Source organism: Lonchura striata, chromosome 15, assembly GCF_050655825.1.
Source record: "Lonchura striata isolate lonStrDom1 chromosome 15, ASM5065582v1, whole genome shotgun sequence".
Taxonomy (NCBI): Eukaryota; Metazoa; Chordata; class Aves; order Passeriformes; family Estrildidae; genus Lonchura; species Lonchura striata.
The window spans coordinates 9,111,772-9,133,039 of record NC_140717.1 but is presented as its reverse complement, the minus strand read 5'-3'; the positions used below and the strand labels follow the sequence as shown (position 1 = coordinate 9,133,039).

General features: G+C 51.6%; 1 protein-coding gene across 6 annotated transcripts in view; it reads right to left on the bottom strand.

Moving 5' to 3' along the window:
* Positions 1-21,268, bottom strand: part of SEPTIN5 (septin 5) — a 42,736-nt gene that overhangs the window by 3,663 nt on the left and 17,805 nt on the right. The window contains exons 3-12 of one of the 6 annotated variants that reach the window (XM_021544538.4): positions 18,485-18,548; positions 7,010-7,106; positions 6,410-6,496; positions 5,744-5,867; positions 5,505-5,639; positions 4,717-4,834; positions 4,298-4,399; positions 3,297-3,393; positions 1,830-1,965; positions 181-283 (exon numbers count right to left, since the gene is read on the bottom strand). In XM_021544538.4, coding sequence (XP_021400213.1) covers positions 181-283; positions 1,830-1,965; positions 3,297-3,393; positions 4,298-4,399; positions 4,717-4,834; positions 5,505-5,639; positions 5,744-5,867; positions 6,410-6,496; positions 7,010-7,106; positions 18,485-18,499 — 1,014 coding nt within the window. In that variant the 5' untranslated portion in view covers positions 18,500-18,548. The other 5 variants (XM_085592707.1, XM_085592709.1, XM_021544535.4 and 2 more) reach the window with 5 other exon arrangements.

The following is a 21,268-nucleotide window of genomic DNA, read 5'->3' as shown; positions in this document are numbered from 1 at the left end:
TGGAAGGGAGCTATGTTTCCCTGACAGAGAAGACACAGCTTTCAACCTTTTCAACAGTCCTCCACCCCAGGAGCCCACAGGAGTGGGAAGCCTCAGGACTGCCTGTATGGGGCAACTGTGGAGAAACTCCTGGGATTCCAGCTCCAATATCCAGGAGGGACAGGCAGAAATGGTACTCACCTCCTCATCCTTCATCTTAATCAGCTTCTCTGTCTCCGTATCTGGTGTTGGGAGAGGCAGGATAGGAATGGGGCTTTCTATCCTGTTGTCCTGAGTCAGCTTGCTAGAGAGATGGAAAGAGGGGGGAAGAGCAGTCACTTGTGGTCCAGGATGGCTGGCTTTGGTGTCACCACACAATGACTGATACTCCCCGTGGTAGAGCCACCAGCAATGCAGCATCACACACCCAAACCAGTGGAGGGGCCATAGGGCAATCTAGTCCAGAGCTGTGGCATGCACCTGGATGAGAATGAGACCTCCTGTTCAGGAAGTGGGGGGCACGAGACAGGCCAGCACAGCAGCATTGCTCTGAGGGCTGAGGTGCCCATGAATGCAGGTAGGGGACACAGGAAGGAGATGATTTTCTTTCAAAAGACAGGCACGCTCAGTAAATGAGGAGGGAATGGTAGTACCCAAAGAAGACTGGGCTGAATTGGAACTTCATGATGACACTTGCACGTATTCACCACTTGGAGTCACCATAGGCTCATTATTGAGAAAATTCCAGCCTTGGAGCTTAGGCTCTCCTACAAAAACAACTCCCCTAGAAATGGCCCTGTGCTGGTTTTATGGAACTTGTTCACTGGCAAGGAACTAATCATGGCATGAGAAATGGTACCAAACTGAAGCTTTCTCTAGGCATAGCAACCACTTTTTCACTGTGCTCTTCTTTTAATAGACACACAGCCTACCTAAATAGCAGCTATGACACTGTTCACCCAGCTCTAGCATTTAACATAGTTATTTTGGGATTCCATATACTTGCTGCTGAAAAAAACAAGCTTGTCTGCTATGCAAAAGTACAGGCATACACTGCGTGTCAGAAGACCATGCCAACCTGCACGTTGGCACACATGCAGCATTGCTCCTTGCTGAAGCACAGCCATTCTGCTCTGCAACGTGGCAGCACAGAGCTACCAGCCAGGGCTGGCAGGAAGTGAAGGGAATGGTTCACAACAGAGGAGCCAAGACCTACTTAAACCCAAGTTTTTTCACCAGTATATCCGTCATGGAAGGGAGAAGGAAAAGTAGAGGTCTCAAATGAGAAGCCTGTGAGTGCTCTCTCTTCTGTTTTCTGATCATTCTGACTAAAACCACAGAGCATCAAATGCAAAGGGAAGACAATGCAGAGAAATCTTTGAAGATGTGTTGCCTTACTAATTGCCTGGGCCCTGTTGCCTGAGAAACAGCAGCATCCCAAGGGTCATGTTATTATTTAGACATAACTGCAGACCACAGAATGCATTCCTGTTCAGCAATGCACACAGCTATCCCTCAGCAGAGAGATGGTTTATCCCATTTTATTAGGCTGGATGTATTTCATACACTGCTAGAAACAGCTCTTCAAAAGAATCTCCAGGCCTGTTTCTTTATATCTGCATGGGGAATCCTCAGACAGGAATGAGGATTCTCAGAAGCATTCCTGCCTTGGGTTCAGGCTGTGGGAAACATGCTTGGATTTGCTATTTTAGTTACCAGTGCCATTCCTGGAGGCTGCAGCCCAGCAAGTCCCCAGCAGATCCACAGCCTCCTGATCAATGAGCTGTTGTGAGAGCAACCCCAGCTCCACAGAAGGTGACAGACCTCTCCCACCAGAGGTGGGGACCCACCTGGTCATTTGCTGGATGCACTGAGCTCGGTAGTTCTCGTAGTGGACATCGCAAGTGACGTCCTTCAGGTCGTGCATGTGTGTCCGGATCAGCATGTTCCGCAGCTTCACAAAGTCGCAGTGTGCCTGGTTTTCCACTGTGGAAGCAACAGCAGGAGAGTGCCTGGATATCACATCTTACCAGGCCTCTCCAGGGAGCCCCTTCTCAGCTCCTGGACACATGGACTGGACTAAAACCCCACCCAGGGCTCCTTCCTCATTGTCACCTGCCTCTCCAGGGAGCCCCTTCTCAGCTCCTGGACACATGGACTGGACTAAAACCCCACCCAGGGCTCCTTCCTCATTGTCACCTGCCACTGCCATGGCACAGGCCTCAATGGCCTCAACACCGAGGCCAGGCTGCTGAAGGCACCGTGGTCCCAGGACCTTTTCTGTGTAAAAGAATTAATCAAGCACATACAGCAGAGCCCTGAGAGAGGATCACATCTAATGGGATGTCACTGTTATAACCACAGTGAGCACAGCTGGTACTGGAGGTAAATTACTTGTCTGATCAGAATCTAGGACTTATCAAGAGGCCCCTGTAGACAAAATCAGCCCCTGAGGGGCAAAGCCAAGAACAGGCAATGGAAGCTGAGAGCTGCTGTTGCCATGGGGAGCCTAGCTCCAGACAGCACTGTAGGAAGCACTGTGCTGCTGTGATGATCTCCATTTGCCTCTCTTCAGGGCTGGGGAAAACCAACTGTATCAGGCACAGAGATTCACAAAGTTGATCCTTCTGCCAAATGCCAGCATCCTAACAGGCACATGACCCTCTGGAGCCACTGAGGGAGCAGAGCCAACAGCTGAGCAGCCCAAGCAGCCAGCACCAGCCCATGAGTGCAAACACAAGCTTTTGGGATCTAAAGCTGCAAGGTCTTAAAGCAACAAACCAGCAAGGACAAATCAGCAACAGCAGCAAAAGCCATTCCAGGGTTATTCTGCCTAAAGGCTTTATGAAATTTCTCCCTTTAGAAGGAAAGAAAGTTGGAGACAAACACTGTGCATCAGCACAGCCTCCAGCCCAGCAATTCCAGCACTTACAGGAGCAGCAGCAGAGGAGGGAGTGCATGAGGGTTTCTGATTGTTTGGCTGAAAGAAACAGCTTCTCCCCAGAAAATAAACTTAATAAGAAGCTTAATAAGAAGCCATGTCCTAGTGCACATTAAAGCTTAGGCATTCATCCATTCACACTGGAGCCTCTCTTCCTCAGTCTGCAATGGGAGGGTTATTGATACACTCCCAGTAACACAGACCTCCTGAGCAAGTCCCAATGCCTCTGTCTCTATCCTACCTTGTCCCCTGCCATGTGCCAAAGGTGGCCCAGACAGCCCCAGCTCTCCCCTGGCCTCTGTGTTGGAAATTCCTGTCTGTCCTTGCCCCGTCCCTGCCTGCCCTTCCTCCCAGTGCTCCCAGGCTCCATGCTTACCTTCCACAATGCCCCAGGGATAGAGGCGGCCACGGACCCGCTGGCCTTTCGCCTCCACCACGGTGTTGCTGCCGATGACGGCGAAGGGAGCGCTCTCCTGGAACGAGAGGCACTGCTGAGCCCAGCTCAGCCCCCGCTGCCCATGGATCCCTTCTCCAGGGGCCAAGCTCAGGCACAGCAGAATAGCAGGAGGAAGGTGCTGGTAGGAAAGGCACAGGGACATCCACACATGCCACAGAGCACAGCACCTCAACTCAGTTGCAGAGAAAAGCCTAAAGCACTGGGATGTACACGCAGCCTAGTTCCCAGCCTGAGCTCAGCTGTCCTGAGGGAAGCTGTGTCTCTGCAGGTGCCTGCATCCCTTCATTAAGGGAAAGCTCTACAAGGAAGCAAAGAGGCTGGGACACCAAGCAAGGAACAATATACGCCAAGAGCAGGAATGTGGAGTCTGTGCTCCTGTCTGCTCAAAAGGGAGTCAAAGCCCATTGCCCTCCTCTGACAGGAGAAACAAGCCGTACTGCATGCACACACAGGCTTGGGAGGCAGTGAGGACTGGGCTGCTGGGGCCTCCAGATGTGCCTGTATGAGCATGTTGTGTCCCCCAATGCAACTGATGTGTCACAGTGGTGCCTAATCACTCAAAAATCTCTCCTGCTTGCTGATGGCATCATCCACAAACAGAGGCTCAGAACTGCTATACAACCCAGCTTTCATCTTAAACACACAGGCTGGGGTAGATGAAGGAAAGACTGGCACTGCCTGGAGGGAGAGCAGTGAGTTGAGAGAGAGAGAAGGACCATGAGTTCACGCCACACTTGACTTCATGGCACCAGCAAGGACATCAGCACCTTCCCCAGGGCATCTACCACATGAGCCAAGGCTATTCCCTGGGTAGCAGTAGAACAGGTCTTCAGCACAAGCAGGGCAGCTCTGGCTCCTTCTGCACTGACCCACATACCTAGGAGTCTGATTCCCCAGACCCTGCTGAGCAGATTCCTTACCTTCAGCTCTCTGTCTTGCTGCTTGAACTCCTCATCTTCATCAGAGTCACACTCAGGAAACTGATACACTTTAATGCCAAATTTGTCGATCTCTTCCCGGATCTATGTCCATGCAAGACAAAACCAAAAGGATGTAAAACTGAACAATACAGAAATGCTGGGTTTATTCTGTTTGTGCTACCATGGTTTGCTATAGCCTACAGATGGGCAAAAGGATTTGATGTTTCTTCTACAGTCATCCTCTCTGCTGAGAGCAGAGCACGGCTGCAGCTGTATGTGCAGACACTGCGTATGTGTACATATATACACACAAACACGCTGTACAGACACATAAATACATGTATGTCTACCTGCCCTCCCCCCTCAGCTGATCCCTGACACTACTTCAGGTATAACCCTGTACAGAAAGAGTATCTCACCCTCTCTTTCAGCTTCCGGATCTCGGAGGGGATCAGGCAGTCAGCTTTGGCAATCAGGGGCACAATGTTGACCTTCTCATGCAGGGCCTTCATGAACTCAACATCCACAGGCCTCAGCCTGCAGCAGGGATGAGGGACACTGTTAGCAAAGACATACTGGGCAGCTCCCCCTCCAGCCTCTCTCACCCACCAAGCACAAAGGGAAAAGGACAGCACTGTCACAAGAGCCTGCAGCAGCACTGGGACAGCCCTCAGCTAGGGCTGTACCTCCAGGAAAGCTGTCTCCAATTTTAGCTGCCGAGTGTCTCACACAGACACTGGCTGGGTATTTGCTCCCTTGTAGGCCAAATACTGCCCAGGTCACAGCCTGGGGTCTCCCTCCAGCTGTCCTGTAGCACAGGCAGCCAACACAGCCCCTTCAGCTGCTCCAGGCCAGGCTGACACATGAGCCAGCAAGGGGCAGGGACTGAAAGCAGCTTAAAACTCCCTTTCCTACACATCAGTCCAGCTTAGCTAGATAAGAACATACAAGTCTGCATGGCATTATTTCTTCTGATTTTCAAATCAGGCTCTAAGGCCTGAGGGAGATCTGCTGTTCACAGACAGTCTGTCCTGCCAGTGAGGGGAAGGGAGTGCTGTGATGCTCAGCAGAGGGAGAACATCCAGACATTGCTCCTTTCCTCTGCAAACAGCCCTGGCAGTGTAGAAGCTGCTACAGGGCAATCCTGGGGCACAAGGATCTTCCCTCTGGACTGAATCACTCCCCAGGCCCCGAGTGTGGCTCTCACCCGTGCCCAAAGGGAGAGATGAAGTAGAGGCAGCAATGCACTCGGTTGTCCTGGATGTTCTTCCGGTTCAGGCCGCTCTCATCACGGAAATACTGTTCAAACTGCTGGTCAATGTAGTCAGTGATGGGCTTCCAGCTGGGAAGGGCAATTCAATCAAAACAAAATCATCAGTAGTGTCCACTGTCTCCTAATGACTGTGAGGTCAAGGACAAAAAGGAAGGCAGCAATGCCCTGCTCACCACTCAGTGTTGTTAACAGCATCTCCAAAGCCTGGTGTGTCCACTATGGTCAGCTTCAGCTTGACACCCTTCTCCTCAATGTCCACTGTGTGCTTGATGATCTCCACTGTCTGGTTGATCCTCTCTTTGAACAGGAGCACGTGAGTTAAAGCCAGGCAGTATTGCTGGGGATCCCCACTACACCCATGACAAGCCAGCTCCCTTTTACCACTGAACACATGGAGTAACACAGGTTTCAAAAACCCCAGATCATGCCCTAAGGAGCCTCAAGGGGGTGGTACTGCAGGGGCCAGCAGCAGGCAGACAGACTCCAAGAAGATACACAAACCTCTATAGTGCCTGTAGCCCAGCTGTTCTCAACATTTTGTCCAGTCACTGGGGAAGAGGAATCCCTACCATACTCCAGCGTCCAAGAACAAAAGACAAATCTTAATATCTGATCCCAAAGGGCTACTGCTGCTCTGTAGCTTCATCTTCCCTTCAAAGGACAGAAATGCCCTACAGCCAAACCCCTTTTTTCTCAATTCTAGAGCCTTAGCAGACACAAAGAGCAGAGCCAAACAAGAGGGCTGTGATCCAGCCAAGCTTGTAGCTGTTGCTGAAGCAAGGAACCACAGTGTTAGTCCTTGGGACAGTCCCATTCACCCTGCTCTGCCCCCAACTCACCCTCTGCATTGAGGAGCTTTCTGTCTTTGTAGAGGTCTGTCAGGAACAGGCTATTCACCAGCGTGGATTTGCCCAGGCCCGATTCTCCTAATTGACAGAGCGCAAAGGGGAGGAGGAATAAGCAAGCAACATGACCCACTAATTGACTTACAAATGAAACTTTGAACAAGGCTTTGAATCGTGAGCCAGAGGAAGCAAGAGAGACAAACTGTCAGGAGCTGTTTATTGGCACTACATTTTTCCAGTAGTGGAAAGACTTTTGCTGCAAGATGTCTCAATCCTTGTAAAAATGTGATCTCCCAGCTCCCCATTCTTCCTCTCCTTCCTTTCCCTTGGTCCCTGTTTGGCCCTCCCTCCACCACCCAGAGGAGTCACTGCTGCAGGAAAAGCTTCCTCGAGTGGGTTATGAGGGGTCAGGAAGGACCTGTTCCTCCTGGGGAAACTGCCACAGGCTGGGGAGCAAAGCAGGGCCTGAGACAAGGACCAGAACAGAGTGAGGGGAGAATTCAGGTGCTATGGGAGCACCTAAGGGAAGCAAGGAGAGCTGGTTCCCCCCACATACCCCCACCATGTGGCCCAGCCACCTCCATCCTGTCTCACCTGCAACCATCAGGGTGAAGTCGAAACCCTTCTTCACGGATTTCCGGTGGACCTGGTTGGGCAGAGTGGCAAAGCCCACGTACTGCTTCTCATGGTCCTGCGGGGCAGAGGTGGATGGCAGCAGGTCAGAGTGTGCCACGCCTTCTGCTTGAGCCTCACAGTGACAAGGAGTGGGACTCAAAAAGCCCCTGGGCAGAGCCAAGGGCTGGAAGAGAGGCAAATCCCTGCCCTGGCAGCAGTGCAGGGCAAGGCACACACCTCCTCTGGGCTTAGGGACTTGTCCCTTCCCACAGGTGGGCACAAAGGGACATGTCCCGGCCACAGCCCTGCCTGGCTGCTCTCCTGGCAGCTTCCCAGCATAGAGACCACAAAGGAAAAGGCACATCCCACCACTCCCACCAGAGAGCACATCCAGGGCTGCTGCTGACAGACAGCTTTCCTAACTCTGCTTCATCTGCACTGTCACAGACTCCCTTCACAGCGGGGTCGCCAAATGTCACCTCTCCCCGGGTCATTTCCACATCCTTCCCTCCAGAGACACATGTGCTACATGATGGAGAGCTCTGTAATTAGCACCCTGGGGCTTGCACTGTCCTGAGCCATGTCTAGAAGAAGGTACAGTGGCTCAGCTTCTGCTTGACTTGAGATGGAATTATTTCTTGCTGTGTCACAGCCACTCCTGGCTCAATAAGAGGAAATCCTGAGTAATCTCTTTTGTTATTTCCGAGGAGACCAAAGTTCAAGGAACAAGGGAAGTGGAAGGATGTGGAAATATTGATAAAAGAACTGAGATGATTTCGGTGAGGGTATTACATTTAGTATTACTGGAGTGTTATCTACCACCCAACCACACCCCAGACAGAGCTCCTTGTCACTGAGTGCTCCCTCACAGCACAAAATCCACAGACACCTCACAAGCATGGCACATACTCTGTACAAGCACACTAAGCCATTCACAAATGCCTGAGCTAGAGACAAGATAGACTCTGCATTTCAACATCATTGAATATAATCATACTACTGGAATTCACAGTACAGATAAATCCATGGAGAGAGGAGTTCCTCAAAACTGGCCCTAGCTCCTATTCCATGGATGCCTTCAAGCAAATGACTGTCCTCACCCACTCTCCAGGCACAACAGGGAACACCTCAGTTCATAAGTTTAACTATCTCCATTCCTGGGCCACACACTCAAATACAAAATATGATCCAGGGTGCCAAGCTTAGGGCAATGCTGACTTGCACCTATTTCCACACTGCAGGTGGGCAACGTCACTCCCAAGCAACTGTCTACAGCTGCATGTCCACCTGTGTGAGAATCCCTGGGCATCCTCAGTCTGACAGACAGCAAAGTTCCACTGGGGACACTGAGCAGGAAGACAGAGTCTCCTCCTCCCAATTTATGGCTGCTCTGGAACTGCCCACTGTGATGGAACAGATATGGCTGACAGCCATCATGGCCCAAGGATTCTGTCCTTTAGCACTGTCACTACCTTCCAGCAATTGAGATTTGGTTTGGGTCTGAAACTTGGTCATTTTAGCCCTGAGTGATTGTGGGTTCTGATCTCCTCACCTCCCATAGCTGAAGCAATGTTGTTTCACCACCCCACCATCCAGAAAGGCGGGAAAGGACAGAGAAAACTAAGTTAGAGAAATGGGGAGAATTAGAGAGTGCCCAAAGGGCTCCACTGGCAGCTGTAATGACTGACCTAAAAGGCAGTGACATCCCAAGCAGCAGTGCAGCGAGCGGCAGCGAGACCCCGGGTGATGAGTGATGGCAGCTCTGACAAGCTGCATGCAGCAAAGCAATGCCTGCCTGGGGGACAGCTCAAACTGCCACCCAGAGGGCTCAGTAAAGGGCAAACGAGGTGTGCAAAGCAGAGTGAGAAACGGGATAATGGCATGGTCACAAAAACAAGGAAGAAAAGACTGCTTTCAGCCTCTGTCTCTCAGTACCAGAGCTGCCTCCCAGCTGCTTCATTTCCTGGTAAAACACATCCATGAGCAGAGCCAAAGTGGACACATAACAGCCAACTCCTCACAGTAAAAGGTCCAGTGTGTCCCAGCAAGCACCACAAATATACAACATCCTTCCCTTTTGTGCTTCTCCTGCCCTGATCTTCACCAGACTTTGGAAAGACAATGATCACCTGCTCTCTCCAGTGACTTGACATGTGAAATGGTACTAGTAATGTGCTAATGAAGCCATGGCTGAGGCTTGAGGTGTGTTTCTTGGTTTTTAACCTAGATGACTAAGGGCTGACAATGGAGAGACACTGGGGAGCTGCGTTCTGGTGCAACTCTACTTACTTCTGCCAGGTGTAACTGGCTGAACCTGATCTCTCATTTCTGTTCAGCCCAGCCAAGAGAGCAAGGATTTGCTATACCTCTGGTTGCCTCCCCATGGCTCTGTGAAATCACGATATCCAAAATGAGCAAATCCCAGCTGGTGCAGGACACTGCCCTTTACCCATGACTCATGTAGTCATTTCCCTTGCAGAAAGGAAGGTCAGTGCTGAGTGCAATACCAACAGAAGAGCTTCCCTCACTATGGGAGGCAGCCAGACCTGTGAGGGGAAAAACCCTGTCCACAGCCATGTCTCTCTCTGACCAGCCATGGACACACTGCAAAGCCCTGTCAAGGGTGAAGGCAAGAGATGCAAGGTGAGTTGGGAGGAGGGATCCCCTTCTTGTAACAGCCTTATCTCAGGAACAGCAGTGTGGTCTCTGCACCAGCCTTGGTTTGTGGTTCTTCACCTTCACTTCAAGACATTCAGTGTGTGCTCCTAGTCCAGTCATATCCAGGCACTATGACAGGTATTTACCACTACCTCTGATAGCATGGCATCATCAACATGGCACTTAAGAAGCCCAAGTAGCCTCTCAAGGCTGGTCTGTGCCTTGCCCAAAGTTCTAAACCACTCACCACCTCCAGGTACTGCCTGCAGAGCAACCACACATGGAGTGGAGAGGCCTGGGAGGGCTACTGACAGAGATAGGGGGCTTTCTGGGCTATGAAAAACTAAAATCCATTAATTAGACAAGAGGCCTGGATGGAGGGAGTTCCTAAATGCATCACAGCCCCCTCCTTGTGCTCTTGACCCTCACAAGCCAGGTCCCATCAAGCTGACAAAAGCCAGGACAGCTGGTTCCTGCACTGTGCTTCCCTTGCCAGCTCCAGCTGTCAGGAAAGGGCCTCAGCCAGCCAAGCCAGCAGCACTCTGGCACAAAGAGCCCCTCTCCCATCACCTGCTCCATGCTGCTGCCTTTGTTCCTGCTGGCATCCCGCAACCATGTGCCTGGGAACATGCCCCACACACTACCACAGAGGCCACTAAGAGCTGCGGCCAATCTTTGGGACCCTGTCACAAACCAAAGCACCTCAGGCCAAGAAAAACACACCCATACTCTCCCTTGGCACATGCTTGCTGGTTCACCAGACATTACAGCAACATGTCACATCCTCACATCCTCTAATACCCGGCCGGGGTGGACAGGGCTCCCCTGGCAGCCAGTGCTTTCCCTGGGAGTTCAAGCCAAGAAATAAAGCCCTGGGTGGGCTCAAGCTCTGTTCATGCTGGGGGTGTAGAAACACTTGGGATGTGTTGCACAGAGGAGAAGCTAGCCCGGTACTGAGGTGCTCACAGGGCAGTCTGCACCTCCAAGGCAGAGTACAGCCTCCATCACTCCTGTCCTTCCCAATTCCCTCCTCTCGTCTCTGGTGGATGTGCTGTTTAAACCAACCCAGATCTCACGTGACTTCATTCAGCCTGGGGATAAAAGGGGCCTTGCTGGGTATATTCAAAAGGGCTAAAATTAAACATTATGGGACCACAGCAAATTTGAAGAATAATTCGTGTCAAGGTCTGGAGCAAGCCCCAGAAATGATGGAGCTGTACTAGGACCTGGCGCCTCTGCTTCTTCAGGGGGAAGGGGCCCTCTCGGTGTCACAGCCTCTCGGTGGCACAAGCCATCCAGCCCTTCCCCAGCCCTTCCCCTCCGGCCAGGCACGGCCGCCACATCCGCGTCGGCACGGACCAGCACAGCCCAGCCCTGGAGGAGAGGCAGACCATTTGCTTCCTTTCATTGCAGAAAGCTGCATAAATTCGTAACACAAACAGCCCCCGAGGCATCTGCCACGGACATCTGCTCCTCGGGCCCGGGGCTGAGCACAGGAGAATCGGCAAAACCACTCGGCCACCAGCATTTGCTGAAGAGAAGGAATTCGGCCAGCAAAGCACAGCATTAACACAGTGCTAATTAACACAAATCGGACTGCGTGTGGGCATACATAGCGCTGACTCCTTGCCCTGAGCCCCCCATGCAGGCACACGCCATTCAGACGGGGAATCGCTGTCTCGAATAACCGCACAAAAGCGTCGCGCATCTCCCCGCTGCCCAGCGCCCCTCGGCGCCGCGCCCGCGGGGCTGCTCCCGTCCTTTCCGTGCCCGCCGTCCCTCCCTTACCGGCGTCCTCCCGCTCCTCTGCTCCTCAGAGGTCTCATCTTGTGCTGCGCGCGTCTTCTCGGGCACCATCCTCCCCCCTCCTGTCCCCGCTGCTCCCCGGCTCGCGCAGTGCTATAAATACATCGCTGTACCTTCAGCTTGCCCGGGTGGCTTCGCTGTGCCTGCGTCCGGGGAGACAGCAGCCGCTCCACTAACCGCTCCTGAATAATGATCGAATCCATAACCGCGCCTGGCAGGACGGACGGACAGCCACGGCGGGCCAAGGGAAAAAACCCCAACCCATGTGTTCCCTCCCAGCCTTCGCTAAATCCATGCGGCAGCCCCCCCGCCTACGCGTGCACACACACGCAGGGCTGGCTCGGCTCGCCTCGGTGCCGAGGCGAGGCGAGGAGAGCCGAGGGAGAGGCGAGGAAAGGCGAGGAGGCTCCCAGGCAGCTGCCCGGGATTTCCTGCCTCCGCCTGTGCCGCGGGAGGAGCCTGCCAGCAGGACAGGACAAAGGCCACCGCGGCCGCGGGCCGGAGGCGATGTGTCTCCCCGCCAGTGTCCCGCGGAGAGGCTGCGCACGTACCGGATGCTGTCCCTGCCATCAGTCTGGCTCCGCGTGACAGATGGGCCTATTCAGCTGGAGGATTTCTTACATACCCTGCCTGATGCAGCCAAGACAAAGGTTTGCTGGAGGAAACCTGCTCTCAGCAAAAAAAGTGCTGCTTCTGGCTGTATGGGTGAAGGTCTCAAGGATCCACAAAGACCCCAAAAAGCAGGGTTCAAATATAACCCCCAGATCGCAGTCCTGATTGACATGGATCTGTCCCCATATGATGCAGGCTGATCTCTTGTCTAGTCCAGGCTCTATTGCAGCCTCATCTCTGAATCCAACTGGAATAGCAGCAGATGCATTCTGGATCTTATAGCAACCATTCAAGCTCTGAAGACGTTTCAAAATAAGGAAGCATCTGTGTGTTCATTAACCAGATGAACCCAACCCAACAACAGCCCAGCACATCAAGAAAGTCATTCAAATCTTAAATCTGAGTTCTGAACCTATAAAATATGCCTTCCAGCTTTTCTGTGCAGCCATAGAAACTGAATGGGAATTTATATTAAACAGTCAAAAGCTCCTAATTTCATATAATCACACCATTCTGGAAACTGGGGGGTTAATACCACAGCATGTATAATAAAGTGACACCACCATAGCATGTATAATCAAGTGACAGATGACAGCACTGGTGGTGCTGGAGGAACCTGTCCCTTGCCTCACAGGTTCCTGAACAGCTTTCTCCTCACCAATGGGAAGGACACATGCTGCAGCCATACTCCTGCCTCGCTCTCAGCCACAGCTGCTGCTGCTTCTCTGGGATCTGCAGGACTCCAGCAGTGACTCCATAGGGTGCCAAACCAGCAAGGCCTGCCCTGGTCACCTTGGGCCACAACCCAGGGCCTCCACCATGTAAGCAGCTGTGAGTGTGCAAATGAAAGAAGAGGGGAAAACCCCCAGTGTTTTACCTACGCTGCTATCCTATAAGCTGACAGAGGGTGATGTCAGAAGTCAAAGGCACAAGGTCCTAAAGGCTGATAAAAAATAAATGGAGAACTAGGAAGCACTCCCAGAGCAGGAAAACCCCTGCCATATAACAGCTGTCATACCACAAGCAAGAAACCCTTCTCCAAACCACCCTGATCTGCCAGCAGCATCCTTAATTACACCCACTGAGTTTTGTTCCCAGTTATTTCTGTGTGTAGCAGTCAAGCAGATGGTCTGGACTGAGATCCAGGTGTGGCAAGAATTGCCACTGATCAGAACACGTCCCTGTTTGGCAGCTCTGCCTTCCCTCTGTAGCATTGCTCCATTCCCCAGGGAGCTGACAGCCCTGCATTGGTCTCCCTGCTCAGTGGTAGGTCGGGCCATGCTCATGACACCTCTTTTTCCTCCTAGATTCACCTAATCCTTGCTTTCCAGGACTGGGGCACTCTCCCACCAGGGCCTGCAACTGGCACAAGACTGAGGAGCAGTGACGGCACCACGCTGCCTGCACAGGGCAGCAAGAGCAATGGCTTGTGGCATACCCAAGGTGCATCGAAACCCTCTTAAGATAACAGGACATTTCACCAGTCCTTCCACACCATAAACCACTATAGCTGCAAGCAAACCCTCCCCAACTCCGATGAAGTCACATGGCTTGGAAAACTTGTTTGAGTACCACAGGCTACATGGCCACCAACCACAAGCATCTTCCAAAGGCACATGGAGACTTGCTGCATCCCCACGAGCCCACTGCACCAAATCAGAACATTCTTTTGGGCTGGGATCACAGATGAAGTCAACAACAATTTGGTTGCGACAAAACCACAGTGTTGTTCATGGCCCCAGGAGCTGTGCTGACAATGCAGAGAGAAACAAGGAACGACTGTCTCATGAGTGCCTTGAGCTCTCACACATCACACATGCTCTCAGGACTGGCAGCCAGGGAGGAATTCCAGTCAGAAGGCCATGCCTGACAACTCAGAGAAAAGATCAGGAAAAGAAACAGAAGAGTAGATCTTGGCTACAAAGATCATCTTAAGACTGAGTGGCCAATGCCATGGCTTCCAAAAGGCTGAAGGACAGTCAACTGGTTTCAGCCTCTCCTCTCCCTCCTAGAGACAGGAGAGATGCTCATCTGGCATCCTCAAAGTCACCAAACCATAAATGACAGACTCATTTCTGTCCCTCAGATATGACACATGACACACCCAGAGCTGTTGGCTCAGGCTGACCTGTGTCCAAACTTCCCCAAGACAGCCAAGTCAATCTTGTTTTGCCCCTGTCCTTTCTGATCACAATCCTCTTTCCACACAGCCCTTAGAAATGCCCAGTGTAAATCCCTCCAACAAGAAATCTGATGTACAACATCCTTAAAAGAAGAAAAACAGAGGACATCTCATTCAGTGTGCAGCAGAGCAGGGAAAAACTTGACACTTCCAAGATCTAGAGCAAATGCAAAGTGTTTTCTTCCACTGGCACCTCTAAGCTCCTCTCCAGGCAGGTACTCGCAGCAGCAGCTTGGGGGTCAAACTGGCTGCAGGATCCAAGTTTCTGAGTGTCAGAGCAGACAACCCCAGCCTAGCCCCAGTATACCAAACAGTCAGCAAGGGCAACACAGACTTGGGGTGCCCCAAGTCCTTCCCACCTCACAGACCAGCCCTTTGTCAAACTGTGAGAGCAGAGAAGTCCTCCACCTGCAGGGGAGCTGTTTTCTGGCAGAGATGCTGTGGCTTAGGGACTGCAGTGCTCAGGCTCCATCCTTGGTGAACAACCAGGAGCATGTCATAGAAGGAAAGATCTTCAGCCTGATCCAGACAGATGCTCTTGAGCAGCACAGAGCCAGGCAACAGCATCCCACCAGGGATGCACCCAGCCAGCCTGGCCTGCATGGAAGAGTGGTGAAACTGCATATCCATGGCTTGGCAGGGTCAGCACAGTCATGTAATAACAGCATTTATGTTTCTTCCTCTGAAGCAACTAAGCTATTTTCAGTATTCCCCACAGAAGGGAAATTTTCTTTCTGGCTGTTTTCTAGGACGAAGGGAAGGGCAGTTCCAGAGAAGCTGTTTGCTCAAACTGAATAGGAGCAGCACCAGGCACCAAACCCATTCCCAGCTTGACCAGGGCAATGGAGGATGAGGAACAGCCAATACCCTCCCCTCCATGCATGTGCATAGCTGGGAATCTCCAGGGCTCAGTTACCACCTTCTTCTCCTGCTGCCTCCTCTCTCACTGTAAGAAACATCAGTGCTGACTTCAGACAGATGAATCTCATGGGTATTGTAAGGTCTGAACTCTGCTGCTCCACCACTAGCAGAGCTGCACACTCACCCTGAGGCTTCTGCTGACCTGATCCAAGGAAAAAAACCTTGCTGATCTAAACTCTGATGAATAATTTAACCTCAAACTTGCAAGCAAGGCTCCATCTAAGTGGCTTCAGAGCCCTAACTCTTTAGCCAGGCTTCATCCTGTGATGCTCAGGAAAAAGCAAGATACCAAACAAGAAATGCAGAAATCCCAAAGCACAGGACTAATCCTCTGTATGTTCAGTGCCATAAGCACAATCTGCACAGGAGCCAGATATCATCTTTTCTTTTACCTATCCCACAGGTCAAACTCTTAATTTCCGCTCAAGGATCACTGTTGCTTTGTCACATAATCCCTCCAGAAATGTATCAAATTCTCTTTCAAAGGTATTTATGCTCCCTGCTTCCACTTGAAGTGCCTCGTGCTTCCTAAGAAGCACTGTGTGACTCATGCCATGCCTCCACTTCCAGCTCTTAAAAAGGAGCGACAACCGACCGTAATTTGCCTCCTGCTTGTTTAAACTCGTGACTTGCTCTGGAGTGAGTTCACAGAGCTCCTCACACCCAGCTCCTCATTTAGGGTAATCTGCACCATATAACAAACTGGGCAGACGTGGAGCTGGCTGGATCTCTTCCAGCAGCCCCTCGGTCTCTGCCCGCTCCTGTCCACAGCAGGAGCCACGGTGCAGTCCCGATGCAGTACTGGTGTGGTACCGGTGCGGTACCAGTGTGGTACTGGTGTGGTACCGGTGCGGTACTGGTGTGGTACCAGTGTGGTACCGGTGCGGTACTGGTGTGGTACCGGTGTGGTACCAGTGAGGTACTGGTGTGGTACCGGTGTGGTACCGGTATGGTACTGGTGTGGTACCGGTGTGTTCCGCACGAGGGAGAAGCCGGCGCACGCAAGAGCCGTGTCCGAGCGGGGAGCGTCCCGGCCGCTCCCCTGGCCAGAGCCACACAGAAATCAACGTCCAGGTCAAACCTGCCACCCTCGCTGCTTCCTCCAATTTCAAACATATTCCTTAGCATAGGACAGAGGTTTCCAAATTTAGCCTGTTAAGACAGAAGGAGAAACCAGGTGGTGGAAGAAGGTCTGTGGCAGTCTCAGCACTACTGCTGCTCATCTCTCCCTCTGATTCATCTTCCAGCTCTGCAGCACAGATCAGACTTAGAGGCTTCTCATCTCAAAGTTATAGCTGGGAAAACCAGGGAGAGGCAGAGCAGAGCCATGCCAGCTCTGGGAAGCCAGGAACAACAGTGTTTGGGAGACAAACAGGTACACATTCCTCTGGGGCACAGAAGCTGGCTGGGCTGAGAGCGGTTTGGTGGAAGAAAATGGAAAATAATGGTGATATATCCTCTGCAATGGAAAGGCACTGCTTCTTCCAGCTCTCAGATTCTCCATCCAAATGACAAGAACATCAGTTTGGAAGTTCTTGATGCATGTTAAGGTACATGAATAGGAAAAGGTTGGGGACAGGATCCTACAGAAGGTGCAGTTTAAGTTACAGGTAGTGGTCCCAGTCCTGCGATCCTTACTCACCGAGTAGTCCCTTTGAAATAGAGACGACTGCTCACGTGAGTAAGGGATGCAGGATCAGGCCTGTCTACCAAAGAGGCTGAATCCTGAACCGGAGAGGAGCATTGTGAGACACCTGGTCTATGCCTGGTCCAGCAGGAGCTAATCCAAGGGCATCACAAGGGAAGACAGTCCAGGCTGGGGCACCACACCTGCAAACAACACTGACCACAGACCATGGAGAGCAAGGTGGTGGACAACAAAGATGCTCCACTCAAGCAGAAATTCTCCCGATTCATTCCCAGTTCACCCGTCTCATGGATACTCCCAGGTCTGCAAGGAGATCTTTCTTAACCCTGCTGTCCTCCCAGCAGGCTCCTGAAAACTTTTTTGGGAAAATGAAAGCCAACTATCTTGGGAGAACTTCCAACCTCTATCTTCCAGCTACAATTAACATAACTTTAGGAGTAGCTGATGCCCACAAGGCAGGAGAATAAGCCCACTCAGCTCACCAAATAATTTTAAATTCCATTAATTAAGGGGGGAAAGGCAGCTCTCTCTAGCAACTTTCAGTTCTGGGAGGCACCCAAGGAGAGAAAAGCTGGCCTCAGACTGTGAGCAATAATCCCAAAAAGCAGTGCAGAACAAGAGGTAGAAGCACCTTCTTCTGGGTCTCCTGCAGGTCCCCCATCAAGGACTCAGATGTCCAGACTCCAGCCACACACCGTCCCTCCCTGATGTCAGCTGCCTCTGCACACTCCGTAACATGAAGCAGAGTCTTTGTGCACCTTGAGACAGCAGAGGCACACAGGGACCTGCACCTTCCTTCCCACCCTCACCTCTGGGCTTGCAGCCCCAGCCCACTTGACCGAGATGAGCCTGCTGAGAGGGAGCCATGCATTCACCCTCCTCCCTCTGCACCAGCACAGCTCTGCCTTGCTCCACCTTCATCTCCACACAACACAGCTGTACCTGTACCTGGCTGTGAAGAGCTGTCCCTCGGAGCCCAGCACGGGCCAGTGTTCCTGGAGGAAGCAGTTCTGTGCCTTCCAGTCTGCCCCAGCTCGCCGTGATGTGTGCTGCACCATCTGCTATCCCAGAGGGGTCCCCCAGGAGCTTCGTTTCCCAGCCCCACCACAAAAATACTCTGTGCAAACGTCACTGTCCACATCAGTCTGTTCAGGGCTGGGCCATGTGTTGGGACTAGCATGTCTTTGCAGATGGATAATTAGATTCCCTTTCCATTTTCTTTCCCCTCCTGATGGTTTCTCTGGCTGGCAGTTCCCCCACAGCCCTGTACAATCCAGCAGCATTAGTCAGAGGGAAATATTGTTCCCTTCCTCTCCAGGATGTTGTTCTTGGGTCAATATGAACAGCAGAATGAACTGCATAATGATTTGAGTGCTTCATTGCAATAGCATTTGTCCTTTTCAGTCTGGCAAACACAGGCTTCTCTCCCATAGCTGCACCCTGCCCATTTTTCCCAGGTGACACAGAAATCACAGTGTGAATTCAATGAATGTGATGTTGTTGGCAATTGGAAGCAGTTAGCTAATCAGCAGGAATATGCAATCAGCCGGACTAGGGTTGCAGCACACCTCCATTTATGAGCAGTGGTGCCCAACACTCCTTTTGGGCAGGGCCTAAAGAAGCGTACCTGATTCTCAGCCATGGTGTGAGATGCTCTCAGAAAAAGATCATAACACCCTCCTGCAGGAAACCTGAGGAAGAGATGGAGCAATGATGAAATTGGGGTAATTTAACATAGAGCTGTATCTCAGAGCTCCCAGAGAAGGAGAGGACTGTGTGCCCAGATTAAGTATCCAAAGAGATCCTCACTGAGCATACAAGATTGTCTGTCCTCCACACCACTAAGAAGTGGTTTTCTGGGAAGCAGTACTGATACCTGAAGCCCTGATGGTTGCACAAGCATCCTCAGGACCTGCAGAGATGCACAGACACATGAGTTCCACCTGACAGAGAGGACTTATCCTGCTGGTATCCACAAGTTTCCCACAGTTTCCCTCTCTGTACAGGAGATGTACAGACTGAAGCTTTCAGATTGTCAGAGACAATCTGTCAATTCTGTTCTCTTGTACCCTGTGACATCCTGTGTTCTCCATGGGCAATGTCCTGAATCCATGCAGAACATGGAGCTTACAGCCCTCCAGAGCAAACCATCAAGATTTCCAGCAGCTCCACAGCAGTCCCTGGGCTTGGAAGCTTCTATTCTGCACGTGGCTATAAAATGCAACTGCTGCCTTCTCCGTGCAAGGGGCTTTGAAATGCCTTTCAGAAGATTTCAGGAGCCTGCAGCTGACTCTCTCCCCTGTGATCCATGCCAGCCCACTGCTAGCTGCCCACCAAGAGCTGGGTACAGTGTTACCCAGCTGTGCCAGGCTCACAGGCCACAAGGCTGAGACACTGCAGCCATCAAACAGCCAGTGCCTCTTGCACCATTTGCAGCCTGGCTGAGCTTGCCAGGGCCTGGCACACACCAGTGCCCATGCTGGATCACGGCAGCAGTGAGGCACGGTGTTCCCAAAGGCATCACAGCCCTGGCTGCCCAAGGAGGTCCCCAGCACAGCTGTGGGCCACCTAAGAGATACACAGTCTGGCAGTTTGTTGCATGAATGAAGAAGAAAAGGTAAGGGCAGCAAGGCAGCTGGGGAGCAGGATTGTTCCCCACTTGCCTGTGGTTTTGCAGCCATCCAGCATTGACATTGGCTCCTTGTACCCTGCCATTGCAGACACTGAGGTTGTGCCTGGGGGACAGATGTCAGAATAATCAAAAATGGCATCAAGAAATGCTTTCCAACACCTTTCTCTCCCCTTCTCAATCACCTACTTGCCCCAGCAAACACCAAGCCTGGTTACACCTTCGCTGCACAACTCACTGTTTCCCTGTGCCCTGCAGTGTGACTGGAAAGTCACATTTTATGTGATGATGGGAGAAAACTTCAAGTCACTGAACATCTAAATCAAACTGTGCTGTCAAAGGGAATTTAAATGAAGTTTCTTCCAAGCTTAAGAGTAATATTCAGTAACTGCTGAATGTTGCTGCTCCTTTTCAGGGAGATGTTGACCGGTAGGGCAAAAATAAGACTAGTTAGTCTGAGTTTGTAGTGAAACAGAACAAAGAACCTTAGATGAAGAAGTATCTGGCTCAGAGTCTCAGCAGAGATTGTGTCAAATACTAAAGGGCTCCCCATGCCCTTCCATAATACAGGTGGGAATTGCGAGGTCTGGAACCCACAGTAAGGATGGACCACACAGATCATTTGCCAAGACTGGTGAACACTGACAGGTCCCAGTGGCTCTGCAGTACCCAGGTGAACACCCTGCCTGAGGCTGCTGCAGGACACAGCACAGTCTGCCAGGCTAGGGGGGGGTCAGCTCTTGTGACAGGGGGCAGTAACAGGCACCCCAGCACAGAGACAGAAGGCCAGCAGAGCAGCCTTGTCTGCTTCAGTCCAGCCTCAGACTTCATTAGCAGTTTTGCAGCAGTGAGAGATTCCTACTAACCGCTGAGATGGAGCCATCTGTTTCCATTTATGCGCTGGCTCACAGGAGCAGCTACACAGCAAAGGACTCTGGAGAGGGTTTCCTCTCCTGGGCACACAGGGAGTGAACAGCCAGCCAGTTGGGACAGAGGCTGAATTCACCCTCCTCAGTGACCTAATACCTCCCTTCTGCAAAATGAACACCTGGGAGGCACTGCAGCCCTTCCCCTTTGATTTTGTGACCAAGCTCCATCATTAATCCACCTACAGGCCACTTCCCTGAAGCCACAGAGGACTTGCTCCTAAGTGCAACTTACACCAAATTACTGCTCTGCATGGCACCACGGCAGAGGAGCGGCTGATAAAGCTGTTTCCACATCTCTTGGCCTGCCCTCTTAAAGCCAAAAGGAATCTGCCACTGATAAGCCAGGATCTCTAAATTAACAGCTACCAGGCCTTGTTTTTTTCTATATCAAGGTCCTGCAGAAACCAAGTTATGCAAAGAGATCTTTACTCAGACACCTTTTCCATGCATCTGTTTTTTGTGTACATGCTGCTTGGGCCAACCATGTACCCAGCTGCCTCACAAAAGGTCAAAATATGCTTGTGGTGCCTGTGCAGCACAAAAGGACAGAGTGGAGATGAAAATGCCAGCAGGTACCATGGGAGAGTCTAGGCAGCTTCCAAAAAAGGTAGCAGAAGGAAAGGGATAAAAACTGGGGACACCCTGTGTGGAGAGAGCTATGGAAGTATTAGTCCTGTCTGGCAGCTGAGCTTTGTCAGGACTTTGCCACCTTGCTTTACCAGTCACACCTGCTTGGGAGGGAAAATAGCCTTCTTGCTCAACAGGAGATTTCATACTATAAAACAGATTGCTTAATTCTTGGCAGTTTGTGTTCGGAAACTACCCTTTTCCTGTGTTTGCTACTTCCTCTCTG